Source organism: Choristoneura fumiferana, unplaced genomic scaffold (assembly GCF_025370935.1).
Source record: "Choristoneura fumiferana unplaced genomic scaffold, NRCan_CFum_1 Sck3bRy_60;HRSCAF=231_pilon, whole genome shotgun sequence".
NCBI classification, from domain to species: Eukaryota; Metazoa; Arthropoda; class Insecta; order Lepidoptera; family Tortricidae; genus Choristoneura; species Choristoneura fumiferana.
Window position 1 is genome coordinate 18,240 of NW_027413046.1, and position 13,091 is coordinate 31,330.

The following is a 13,091-nucleotide window of genomic DNA, read 5'->3' on the forward strand; positions in this document are numbered from 1 at the left end:
AGCTTAAAAAGTCGCTAGGGTACTGTTAACGGCCTTTTACAGTATCTTCGTCGAATAATATTCACAAATCCTAAGCTATAACATAAAAGTCTCCTCAATTAATACTATTTATAATTTTGTATATGAAATATATACTAAAAAGATTTAACAGGATATTAAAAACAAAAGATATAAAATGCTTCTTAAGGCCTCGAACCTTGGCAAACCCAGGCCCAAGCCCAAGACAAAACTACCTGACTGGTTGGTTCCACCCGCAACCGCTCTTCAGGGGTCCAAGTGCAGAGCGTCGTGGCTACCGAACTCCGATACCCTCCTCCGGGATCTTGGAGCCATTCTGTTTCGCTGCCCTAATCAGCGCACGCAAGGCGGTAAAATGGTTACGGCATTGGCTATCCTCCACTATCTCCGCCAGGCGGGCGGCTCGCTCTGTCTTGGGAGCGCTCTACCCATCGCCTGCTCGCAATCCAGCCTTTCCTTCCCGTACCGTACAGGTGAGGAGGACATGGGGGACAGTCTCCAGAGACTCATCTTGCAGGCGCAATAGGGGAGGCAGTCAATCCAAACCTATGGAGATGTTGCCCTCACCCCGCCGTGGCCGTAAAGAGCTGCGCCTTCGCATTAGTCATTTTTGTGCCCGCAAGTATTATACCGGCCACTCGGACGTCAGCGAAAAAGAGCCAAGTGATAGCTCCGATCTCCGACCCACCGTAAATCTCCGGCCATTCCTCGACACTCGATTCTAAAGGACTTAAAAAATTAAGTTTTTTTTTTTTTTGAGAGGATGACATACGACCGGCAAATCCGTTATGGACACTGGAAAGGATGCTCCAGTAGTCTCCGACTCCCACGGAGTAAAAAACCGGCCGCACTACTCCTACCCCATTTCTTTCACTGATGTTCTTTTTCGGTGGTTTTTTTTTTTTTGCTACAAGAACAGTTAAAATGCCGATTTAACAAGGGTTATAATCTTTATTTAGCTCAAAGATTACAATTCTCCAGTTAATTTTAGAAAACTTACAACTACAATAAGGAACTAGCCGCGGCTAGAGGTAGCCAGTTAACAAACCTCTAGCCGCGACCAGGATCACTATTCTTACACTAAGAAAGCAGCCAGCCGCGGCTAGAGGTGGCTAGTAAACAAAACCTCCAGCCGGGCCAGGATCACTATTCTTACACTAAGAAAAGCAGCTAGCCGCGGCTAGAGGTGGCTAGTAAACAAACCTCCAGCCGCGGCTAGAGATGGCTAACAGTGGCTAGAAGTACAAGAACGGCTTATAGCCAGTCGCAAGCCTCGGACGAGTACCGCCATATGTTCCAGGTCCGTCAACCCGTAAACATGTTGCAACCAGGGGAGTAAAAGGTAAGTGTCAACAAGAGATGGTTTAATTAACCAAAACAAGAATAAGGAAATAAATCGTCCCAGAAGAGAAATTACTCAAACTTAACCTAAACTTAAACTTAATACAGATCTAAAAGATTTAACAGAATATTTAAAATCAAAAGATATAAAAGATGCTTTTAAGGCCTCGAACCTTGGAAAACCCAGGCCAAGCCCAAGACAAACTACCTGACTGGTTGGTTCCACCCGCAACCGCTCTTCAGGGGTCCAAGTGCAGAGCGTCGTGGCTACCAAACTTCCGATACCTCCTCCGGGATCTTGGAGCCAATCTGTTTCGCTGCCCTAATCAACGCACGCAAAGCGGTAAAATGGTTGACGGCATTGGCTATCCTCCACTATCTCCGCCAGGGCGGGCGGCTCGCTCTGTCTTGGGAGCGCTCTACCCATCGCCTGCTCGGAATCCAGCCTTTCCTTCCCGTACCTCGTACAGGTGAGGAGGACATGGGGGACAGTCTCCAGAGACTGATCGTCGCAGGCGCAATAGGGGAGGCAGTCAATCCAAACTATGGAGATGTTGCCTCACCCCGCCGTGGCCCGTAAAAAGCTGCGCCTTCGCATTAGTCATTTTTGTGCCCGCAAGTATCATACGGGCCACTCTGACGTCAGCGAAAAAGAGCCAAGTGATAGCTCCGATCTCCGACCCACCGTAAATCTCCGGCCATTCCTCGACACTCGATTCTAAAGGACTTAAAAAAATTAAGTTTTTTTTTTTTTTTTTTTTTTTTTTTTTTAATGGCTTTCAGTGTTTCCAGTAGCTAGTGTTAACCATGTTTAAAAGTTAGGTTCGACGGAATAAGGTTTCAAAAGTTAGGTTAGTCAGGTTAGGTTAGGTTAGGTTTTTTTTTTTTTTTTTTTTTTTTTTTTTTTTTTAATCTTCTACCTCTGACATGATCAGAGCCTATTTTGACTATATCTCTTGCATACCAGTTCTCGCTTTTGCTACTTCTCGTACTTTCATTCATCATACTAGTTCTTCTTTCATCCTTCATATCTTTCTTTCTTTACGTGGGTGGGATTCCCACCTATTCTAGCTATCTTTTAACTTATTCTAAATTGGGGGAGCAACTCTAACGCGGGGTTCTTTATTTAATAAATTGAGGTTACAGCATTATCCCTTATCAACTATTTATTATTTACTATTACTAAGTTATACGGGCAAGCACCGACCGGACGCCAGAGGCGAGCAGCGGCGAGCCATGGCGACAGTCACCAGCTCGAGACTGTGGCGAGCCATGGCGACGGTCGCCAGCCCGAGACTGTGGCGAGCCATGGCGACAGTCGCCAGCTCGAGACTGTGGCGAGCCATGGCGACAGCCGCCAGCCCGAGACTGTGGCGAGCCATGGCGACAGTCGCCAGCTCGAGACTGTGGCGAGCCATGGCGACAGTCGCCAGCCCGAGACTGTGGCGAGCCATGGCGACAGTCGCCAGCCCGAGACTGTGGCGAGCCATGGCGACAGTCGCCAGCTCGAGACTGTGGCGAGCCATGGCGACAGTCGCCAGCTCGAGACTGTGGCGAGCCATGGCGACGGTCGCCAGCCCGAGACTGTGGCGAGCCATGGCGACAGTCGCCAGCCACGGCCATTGAGTCAGAAGCTCGGCAAGATGCACCAGATTCGGGGTTTATCCCATACTATTTGTTACATTATGTTTTATTACTTATTACTAATATAGTTTTGTTCCTTACATATTTCTTATTTACTATAAGCGTATATATTCACTTATACTCTATAGTAAATCTTTCTTTACTTCCTATTCTTATCTATGACTTTCTTCGCTATTTTTAAGCAATACTCTATTAGGTCTGATCTTTTATTTCTGTCCTCCATGATTTTGTGTAAGTTTTCAACAGTTATTTCCATGTCCAATTTCTGTCGCACCTCAAACCTACTCGCCGCGTAGATGGGGCACTCCGTGATCAAGTGCAGTATGCCTTCCTCTTTTACCGGGTCGCAATCGCAGGACGGGCTGTCCTTACACCGGAACCTATTCAGGTATTCAGAGAACCCGCCATGCCCCGTTAGCACTTGGGTCAATACTGCACTCGACCCCAGCCCCGAACTATTCTGTTTGCCGCGATCGCATCCGGAAAGAAAGTCCTCGTCACGGCGGCTGTTTCTCCCGTCCTATATCTCCTGCTCCATTCATCAAGCGTCTCCGAACGGATAACCCGCTTGGCGAATGAAGCAGGGATCATATCATAGTCTGGCCTCTTCTTCGACCCGAGGGCGGCCGCCTTCGCCAGTTCGTCGGCTCGCTCATTCCCTCTAATCCCGCGTGGGCCTTGATCCAGAACAATGCGACAGTTTTACCTTGGGTACTGCATTGGCGCATTGTCTCTCTCGCTTCCACGGCAAATGGGTGGGAGGTTTCTGAGTTTACCACTGTCTGTAGAGCCGCCATCGAGTCGCTGAAGATGCCGAACTTTCCCGCGCGGTGCTTTTGCGCCTCCTGGGTAGCTCTGCACAATGCTAGGAGTTCAGCCTGGTAGACGGTGCAATAGGACGACAGAGCAAGCTTGACGGTTTTGGTCTCCACTGCACCATTCCATACGGACAGCGCTGCGCCGACCTTACCCCCGATCTTGCTGCCGTCTGTGAAGATGCGCACATCGAACTGCGATTCGCAGTTCTTGTACTCTTCTTCATCTACCAGGCTGTTGATGTCAATAGCTGTTTGCTGTGCTGGGTGCGGGGCTACTAGTTTTGAGGCCATTTGCTCGATCTCTCCGTCTCCTAGTTCCAAACCGGGAACCCCCCTCCTGACCTCGTATAGTGAGGCCACCTCGCGTATTCTGAGGTCGAGGGGGAGTACCCCGGCGAGAACCAGTGCCGAGTTGAGGGAGACCGTGCGATAGGCCCGACAGAGTTTCTGGGCGAAACCTCTCTGAACTGCATTGAGCCTTTTCTGTACACCCAGTTTTTTCGCAGCAGGCGCCCAGGCACCCGCAGCATACAAGATTATGGGTTCCACTGCCGCCGTGTAAATGGACCTAATGACTTCCGGATGGAGCCCCCAGCTCACACGAGCCGCCTTAGCCATTCGCCTGTAAATGCCCAATGCCTTGTTACAGACGTTGGATACATGGCTGTTAAAAGTCAACTTGTGATCGATGGTGAGTCCCAGCAGCTTGATCTCTGTTTTATTTTCAATTTCTGTTCCGCCCATGTTGAGGCGTGGGGTATCAAATTTGAGTTTCCTCGTCATAACCATCGCCTGTGTTTTTTGCGGGCCAAATTTGAGCTTGTTTCTGACTCCCCAAGCCTCGACCTGTGCGAGCACGGTGTTCGCCTTGTTCTCGATTTCGGCCGCTGTCCCACCATCGAACACCAGCGCTACGTCGTCAGCAAACGCCTGGCAGTAGGTGCCCGTGCTCTCCAGCTGTTTTAGGAGTGGGTCCAGTACTAGGTTCCATATAATGGGACCTCCAATCGAGCCCTGCACACATCCCTTGGATGTTTTCTTATTGACTAACTTCCCGGCATACCTCACACTTACGGTCCGGTCACTTAGGTAATGCTCCATGACTCGCCTCAAGTTCACCGGGCACTCCTCTTCCGCCAATCTGATCTTCACAGCCGGCCACCACGCATTGTCGAAGGCGCCCTCTATGTCTAATGAAATCAAGGTCACTATTCGTTTCTGGTTTATTTTCTTCCGAATATGTTCCATCAAGCTATATAGGGCGTCCTCGGTGCTGCGCTGCGGCATAAACCCGTACTGGCGGGTACTGAGGCGGGGCAACAGGTGGAACTTGAGGCGAGCCACAAGCATCTTCTCGTACACCTTTCCCATGACGGACAGCAACCCGATCGGCCTGTGCGACTTGGGAACGGTGTACGAGTCTTTGCCTGGCTTCTTCAATATTATGACCGCCGCCTCTTTCCATATCTTGGGGAAGCAGCGGTACTCCAGGCATTTGTTAAGTAGTGCCAAGAAGTATTTCGGTGCGCACTTTATTGCACGAGCGCAGATGTCGGCGGTAAGTCCGTCGGCTCCAGGTGCTTTCTTCGGGTTGAAGGATTCCACCGCTCTGATCAGTTCGTGCATAGTAAACGGTGGATCACTAGTCTCAGTAGCGGACCACTCGTTTACCCTCTCCGATCTTTCCCTGATTACGCGGTGGTCCTCGTCGTCTTCTTCAATTCGATCCTCCGGGTAGAATACTTCCGCCAGTAACTCCGCCGACCCTTGCGCGTCGAGCATCCTATTCCCTTTCTGGAGCAGAAGATCCTCCTCCCTCTTCGAGATTCTTCCGATCACCCTGTATATACCTTCCCAAAGTCCCTCCCGATCCTGTCTCCCACAGAACTCCTTCCAGCTGTTTGTTTGCGCCTCTTTTACAGCTTTTTCGTACTCTTCTTTTTGCTCCAGATACCGCTGAACCACTAGCGCTCTTCGAGTTGGCGCTGCGTTCCGGATTCTGCGCTTCCTGGTGGCGGTCTGCTTTTTCATTTGGGCAAGCTCTTCGGACCACCATGGTAGGGTTAGTCTGTCTTTCTTCCTCTTCCGGGGTACAGTCAGTTCGCACACGTCAGTAATTGTCTTTATGTAGTTCTGTACTGTCAGTTCCAATTGGTCTCTGTCCTTTATTTTGTCTAGTTCTAGTAGTGTCAGTCCATTGTCTAGCATAAGTTGGGTCATTTTCTCATTAAACTGGTCCCAATTTGCTTTCTTCGTGTTATAAATTCTGGTTGTCCGTTCAATGTCAGTCCCTTTCGCTCTCTTCAGTCTAATTTCCATCTGGATCCCGTTGTGGTCCGAGCTAGTTAGGCCTTCCACCACTTGCCATTCCTCCACCAGGTCAAGCATATCCATTGTGCAGGCCGTCACGTCAACGTGGCTGCAGTATCTCTTGCCACCTCTGATGGTATCGAAGGTTGGAGTCTCGCCAGAGTTCAGGATCTGCAGGTCCAATTCTCCCAGGGTTCCGCTTACCTCTTTTCCTCGGAGGTCCTCACTTGGGCTCCCCCACCAGATGCTTTTCGCGTTTGCGTCTCCTCCGATCAGAAGCCTTCCAGGTCCCATCCTCCGCTCCACCAATTTGAGGTGATTCAGATAGTCCTGTAGGGGTACATCCGGCTCAAAGTAGAATGACACAATTGTTATGGTCCAAGCCTTGGTACGCAGACCTACCACTACGATGTTATTTGTAGTAAGGTCTGGGTACTGCGTCAAGTCCAACTCATGGTCAAAGACGGCGACTGCCGCCTTCACGACTCCGTCTCCGACTTGAGTGTTCTGGATAATTCTTGCGCCCGGATAGCCCCTCATGTTCTTTGCTCCTCCCACGTATGGTTCCTGGAGCAGGGCTATGGCTATCTTCTTCTCCTTAGCCTCCATGAGTAGCTCGCCGGTCGCAAGCTGGCTCCGTTGTAAGTTGGCTTGGACCATTTTGTAACGGTGATTGTTTACCGGGGCCACCTTAGCAATAAGCTACTGTGGCCCGCGCCAACTCGTCTCGCCTCCTACGAATCGGACAGTCCACGCTGAACGCATTGTGTGCCCGTTGGTCCATTTTCGCTCTAACGCAATTTTTGCACTCAGGCTGCCCCCCGGCCAGCATGTCCGCACACTCCGCCCTCATGTGCGGTCCTCCGCAATGACTGCACAGGTCCACCGCCTCCACGCACAGACGCTTCCCATGCCCGAAACCCAGGCAGCGCGTGCACTGAACAAGCGGTGATTGGTCCTCGACCCTGATCCGCTGCATATCAATACGCACGCTACCCTGCTCAACTGATCGTCTCCAGATCTTTGGGGAGACACTGATTATCGTGTGCACGATATGTTGGTTTCGGGCTCTTCTCCTGTACCTTACCTCTACTCTATCTTCCTCCTTGTCAAGGCCCTCGAAGATCTCCGGGTTTTGTTTGCGTAGGGCCTTCAAAATGTCCTCGTCGGTATGAACGGCGAGGACATTCCGAAGGGCCAGCATTGGGTCTTTGTTCTTCACATCCTCGACATGAAGCCCTGCACCTTCCTTTTCTATCTTTTCCCGCATTTTATTCCTTTCCTCCTTCGTTTTGAACCCCAGTATAATCTTCCTGTCTTTTGCCTTACGCACTCTCTCCACCTTAATCCATCCTTCCTTAGCGTCGATGGTGTTTCGGACCCTGTCCAGCACTTGCTCTCCGGTTTCCATTTCGTCTTGTGACGTGATGACGGCAGAGTGTAGAGTTTCCCGACTGGTTTGTCCTAGGCTCCGTGACGTCAGCACTCCAGCATAGGTCATCCCTCGGGCACCAGTGGCCATCGCCTCCCTAAGTGAGTCCAGCTCCCCCCGGCTACTTTTTAACAATTCTATGTGCTGGGTTTGCTGATGCTGTAGCTCCTCTTGTCCCTTCCGGTGTTCTATAAGGACCCTTTTGTGATGTGTGATGTCTTCGCGGAGGTCCAGCATCATTTTGTTGTTCTCTGTAAGGAGCGCTACCTGTTGTCTCATTTTGACAATGAGATCTGGGTTTTGAGTCCAGTCCTCGCCTTCGAGCTGCCGGGGTGAAGCAGTGGCGATCTTTGTGGGTTCAGATGTTCCCCCCTTCGAGCCCTTGGTCCCTCTCGGATCGGATTCCGCCTCCTTCACTAGTTCGTAGAGACGGGTAATCGCGTCAGCCACGTTTGTTTTTATTTCCGTTTTGAGGTTGCGACTATTTTCCAGGTTCTCCCTGGCTTTTAGTAGGCAGGCCCTTGCCTCCGCGGTGCGATTTGGGTATTTCCTTTTCGGTATTATTTGTGGTGGTGTCATCACAAAAGTCTTGTTCGCGGCCGTCGGCCGGCTGTCCTGCGGCTTAGTCGGGTTTGTATGTGTGGATGGGCCTGCCTGTGCCATTATTGGTGTTGTGTCAGTGTTTGTGGCCTCCCACTCACCTATACTTTTCCTAACATTCATCTCTGAATTTTTCTGTCGTTCGCCTGTTTGGCTCTTAGTCGGAGTCCTCATTCCGAACATGTCAGCTCAATGAGTCTCCCCGTATAAGGGATTAGGTCAGTAGGACACAAGTTGTCAGTTTGTAAAAGTTGTATAAATTGACACTTGCGATGTAGAGGACAGATATTGTCAAGCGAGTAAGTTATAGATAAGAAGAGAAAACGACAATGAGAAAGCTGTATAGCAGAAGACACAAGGATCTGTCCGCTATCATATAGTCCAATGTGGCTCACACACTGTCAATAGACTATGATATTTTAATTTACACTAAATTATGTGTCTTAAAGCTAATAAAATAAGAACATATAAAACAAATTTTCTATTAAAAAGTAGAAAAACAATCGCTCACATCCCCCAAACTAAGGATTATTTTTTATTTATTCAATCTGTTTTAATTATGATAGAGTTATGGAGTCACAGACTCCGTCGTTATAGGTTACTTCTACAAAGCCCCTTTTCGTCAACAAGGGAAGTCAAAGAGAATATATAAAAGAGAAATTATTAGAGAAAATATTAGGTACTATTATTATAAAAGTTCTGTGACTTGCGTTTCAGGGTCCTAAAGGTGTCGAAGTGCTTGCTCTGCAAAAAGGTCCCATAATCTCGGTGTCTCACGGCCTCGCTACCAACGTCGTTGGGGTGCGGCTAACTGCCAGCAGACCCCTTCGGTTATGTATGGCGAAAAGTGACGAACCGCGTCGAATGACCGCGAGCCCCGGCGCAGCGTCGTTGAAAGTTATTCTCACTTTTGCTCACTTTTTTAGCACTTTCTCACTTGCTTTCAAAGCTATTATAGTTTCAATTTTCACAACACGTCAGGCACTCGCGGCGAAAGTGGCAAGCGGTAAGTGGCGCGATGCGGCGAGCCTCGGCGAACCACGACGAAAGGCGCGATGCGGCGAGCTTTGGCGAGATGCGGCGACACGCGGCAGCAACGTCGCAAAACGGCGAGATGCGGCGCGAACCGGAGAGATGCGGCGACACTCGGCTACATGCGGCGAGACCCGGCTAGATGCGGCGACACCCGGCTACATGCGGCGCGATGCGGCGACACTCGGCCACATGCGGCGACACTCGGCTACATGCGGCGACACTCGGCTACATGCGGCGCGATGCGGCGAGGGGCGAACCGTTCTATCAGAGCGATGGCTACCTCGACCGACCGCGGCGACCACTGGCGAGCGACTGGGTTAGGTTAGGTTAGGTTAGGTTAGGTTAGGTTAGGTTAGGTTAGGTTAGGTTAGGTTAGGTTAGGTTAGGTTAGGTTAGGTTAGGTTAGGTTAGGTTTTTTTTTTTTTTTTTTTTTTTTTTTTTTTTTTTTTTTTTTTTTTTTTTTTTTTTTTACCTGACTACCTCCAACATGATCGGAGCCTATGTTTACAATGCCGTTTCACTCCAGTTCTATCACTTATCCTTCTCGCACTTTCATGCTGCATTCCTTTTCTTTCTATCTTTCTTCCTCATTCTTACTATCATTATTAGCTATTCTATCTATCTAATTTTTACTTAACTTATTGTTATATTTCATCTTACATTCCTTTCCTTCCTCTTTTACATACTATCGTATCTCTCTAGCTGTCCTCTGTTACCATGCTTTACTATTTTCTTGCTCTTTCAACAAAAGGAGGGGAGAGGGTCCCCGGGTGTTCTTTATTTATAATTTCCAACAATTCTACATTCTTACAATTTTAACTTAACTATCTTATATCTATAATGTATTACAGTTTTTAGGGTGTCAACATTTGTAAACACTTTTTCGGACACATTTTTGTTTGGTACTTATTTTACTTGCTTACAATTTTCTTACTTACTCTTACATTTAGTACTATTTTATTTATACTCTATATATTTTGCATGCTTATTACTAATATACTCAGTATATCATTTAAACATACTTTTTCTTATCTATTTTTATTTTTAACAATGGTTTTGCTTGCTACTTCTATACAATATTTTATAAATCTTTCTCTATTTTTTCCCATCATTATGTCTCTTATATTGTCTTTAGTTAGTTTAATGTCTATTTTATTTTCCAGGTCAAACCTCTGCACTCCATACTGGGGACATTCAAGGAGCAGGTGGGCAATTGTCTCGGGCACCCCTGGTTCGCAGGAGCATGATGGATTCTCCTTGCACTTAAAGCGATTTAAGTACTCGGAGAATCCACCATGCCCGGTCAATATCTGGGTAATAATGCCGCGCGGGACCATCTTTCGGACCACTCCGTACGCTTCCACCACATTGGGGAAGAATAGCTTCGTGGTCGACGCGGTCGTACCTTCCACATACCTCCGGTTCCACACATCAAGGGAATCCTTTCGAAGGATTCTCTTGATGTGTGATACCGGACAAAGATCATAGTTTGGTCTTCTTTTGGATGCTACAGCGGCTTCTTTGGCTAGCTGGTCGGCCCTCTCGTTGCCATCCAATCCCGCGTGTGCCTTTATCCAAAACAAGGAAAGTTCCTTGCCTTGGAGGGAGATTGATGTTAAGTTCTCTCTTGTGGCTATGGCGAGCGGGTGGAGGCAACGATGGTTCGAAATGGTTTGCAGAGCCGCCCTAGAGTCGCTATAGACCCCAAAAGAAGACCCCGCACTGTTCAGAGCCACACTTGTAGCCTCTTGTAAGGCTAGGAGCTCGGCCTGATACACGCTACAGTAGTCCGAGAGCGCAAGCTTGACGGCCCTAGTCTCGGCGTCGCCTTGCCAAATAGATAATGCGGCGCCGACCCTGCCACCAATCTTGCTCCCGTCGGTGTATATCCTAGTTGTGTATTGCTCGTTCTTGTTTAGGGCATCCTGATCGGCCAGGATCCCAAACTCGATGCTGGTTTGCTCCGCTGGATGTGGTGTCTCCAGCGCGGACCCTCTCCGCTCAATCTCCCTGTCGCCAAGCTGCGGCAGGTTTGCTCCCCTCTTGGCTTCATAAAGTAAAGCTGCCTCACGGACTCGGAGGTCTAGTGGGAGCATCCCCGCTAGCAGCAACGCGGCGTTGAGGGAGACAGTGCGGTAGGCCCCGCACTGTTTTTGCGCTATGCCTCTCTGTATGACCTCAAACTTCTTTCGCGTCGTCAGCTTCTCTGCAGCCGGTGCCCATACGCTCGCGGCATACAGTATCACTGGCTCTATGGTTGCCACGTAAATCGTTTTGACAACTTCGGGATGAAGTCCCCAGCTAACTTTTGCCGCCTTTGTCAGTTGCTTGTATATCCCCGCAGCTTTCCTGCAAACATTGGTTATATGGCTGTTGAATGTTAGCTTATTGTCTATGGTCACACCTAGGAGTTTCACTTCCTCCGCAAAACCAACCTCTATCCCTCCCATGACGAGGCGCGGGGTGTCGTACTTAAGCTTGTTTGTAATAAGCAACGCATTTGTTTTATGTGGAGCAAACTTAAGTTTGCTCTTGACTCCCCACGCCCGGACACGCTCGAGAGCGGGGTTAGCCTGCCCTTCAATCTCCTGTGCTGTGCTTCCGTCAAACGCCATGACCACGTCATCTGCGAAGGCCTGGCAGTAGCTACCCCCATTTGCAAGATCCTTCAAGAGGGGGTCCAACAATAAGTTCCATAGAATTGGGCCTCCTATGGAACCTTGGACACAACCCTTTCTTGTGGATCTTGTGTGTTGTTCTCCCGCATACCTAACCACGACCTCTCTGTCACTAAGATAGCTGTCGATGACCCTTCTCAAGTTCAGCGGACAGTTCTCCTCCGCCAGTCGGACTCGGATTTCGGGCCACCATGCGCTATCGAAGGCTCCTTCTATATCTAGTGAAATCAAAGTGATCATTTTCTTTTGTTTCAACTTATTGCGGATGTACTGCATAAGGCTATAGAGGGAGTCTTCGGTGCTGCGCTGCGGCATGAACCCGTACTGGCGGGGGCTCATCCTTGGCAATATGTGATACTTGAGTCGGGTCACCAACAGCTTCTCGTAAGTTTTGCCCATAATTGACAGGAGGCCGATCGGTCTATGGGATTTGGGAATGGTGTAGTCGCTCTTGCCAGGCTTCCGCAGAATTATGACAACAGCTCTCTTCCAAGCTGCTGGGAAATACTCACACTCGAGGCATTTATTGAAAAACTGCAGCATTGTTTCTGGGTGGGCCTTCACAACGCGAAGACAGATGTCCGCTGTGAAACCGTCTTCTCCCGGGGCCTTCTTCGGACTAAAGGACTCGATCGCCCTCATGAGCTCCTCCATGGTAAACGGCGGGTCGCAAGCACCAACTTGTCCCCCGGCGTTCACCTCTTCGGCTCTCCTTCGGGTTTCACGGTGCCGCTGGTTGTCGTTGGTATCGAGGTCCTCCGGGTAAAACGTCTCAGCCAGTAATTGAACGGAGCCCTTCGCGTCCAGGGTCACCCCGTCCTTTATCAGCGGTAGATCTTCGCTTCTCCGCGCTGTTCTGCCTATGACCCTGTATATCCCGTCCCACATGCTCTCCCTATCCTGCTTCCCGCAGAACTCCCGCCAGCTGTCTATCTGAGCCTTCGCTGCCTCCGACTCATACGCGTTTTTCTGTTCCAGGTACTCTTGAATAACTTTGGACTTTCGGACTGGGGCTGCACAACGAATCCTGCGCTTTCTACGGGTCACCTCTCTCTTCATCTCCGCAAGTTTTTCGGACCACCATGGCACGGTAAGTACTTCCTTATTTTTCTTAGTTGGCATGGACTGTTTGCAGGCAATATCTATGGACTGTATAATGTATAATAATGTGACAAAAACATTTTTTTTTAATTGTGGAATATGCCAAGGCAATGT

General features: G+C 49.2%; 1 protein-coding gene across 1 annotated transcript; it reads right to left on the reverse strand.

Moving 5' to 3' along the window:
* Positions 1-9,690: 9,690 nt before the first annotated feature.
* Positions 9,691-12,080, reverse strand: LOC141445217 (uncharacterized). Its single transcript, XM_074111002.1, has one exon. The coding sequence runs from the start codon at positions 11,811-11,813 to the stop codon at positions 10,227-10,229; it is 1,587 nt and encodes a 528-aa protein (XP_073967103.1). The 5' UTR covers positions 11,814-12,080; the 3' UTR covers positions 9,691-10,226.
* Between the last annotated feature and the right edge of the window lie 1,011 nt (positions 12,081-13,091).

Bases quoted from the DNA above. Each gene is read 5' to 3' on its own strand.
- LOC141445217 (XM_074111002.1), bottom strand. From the start codon at position 11,813: ATGGCGTTTGACGGAAGCACAGCACAGGAGATTGAAGGGCAGGCTAAC.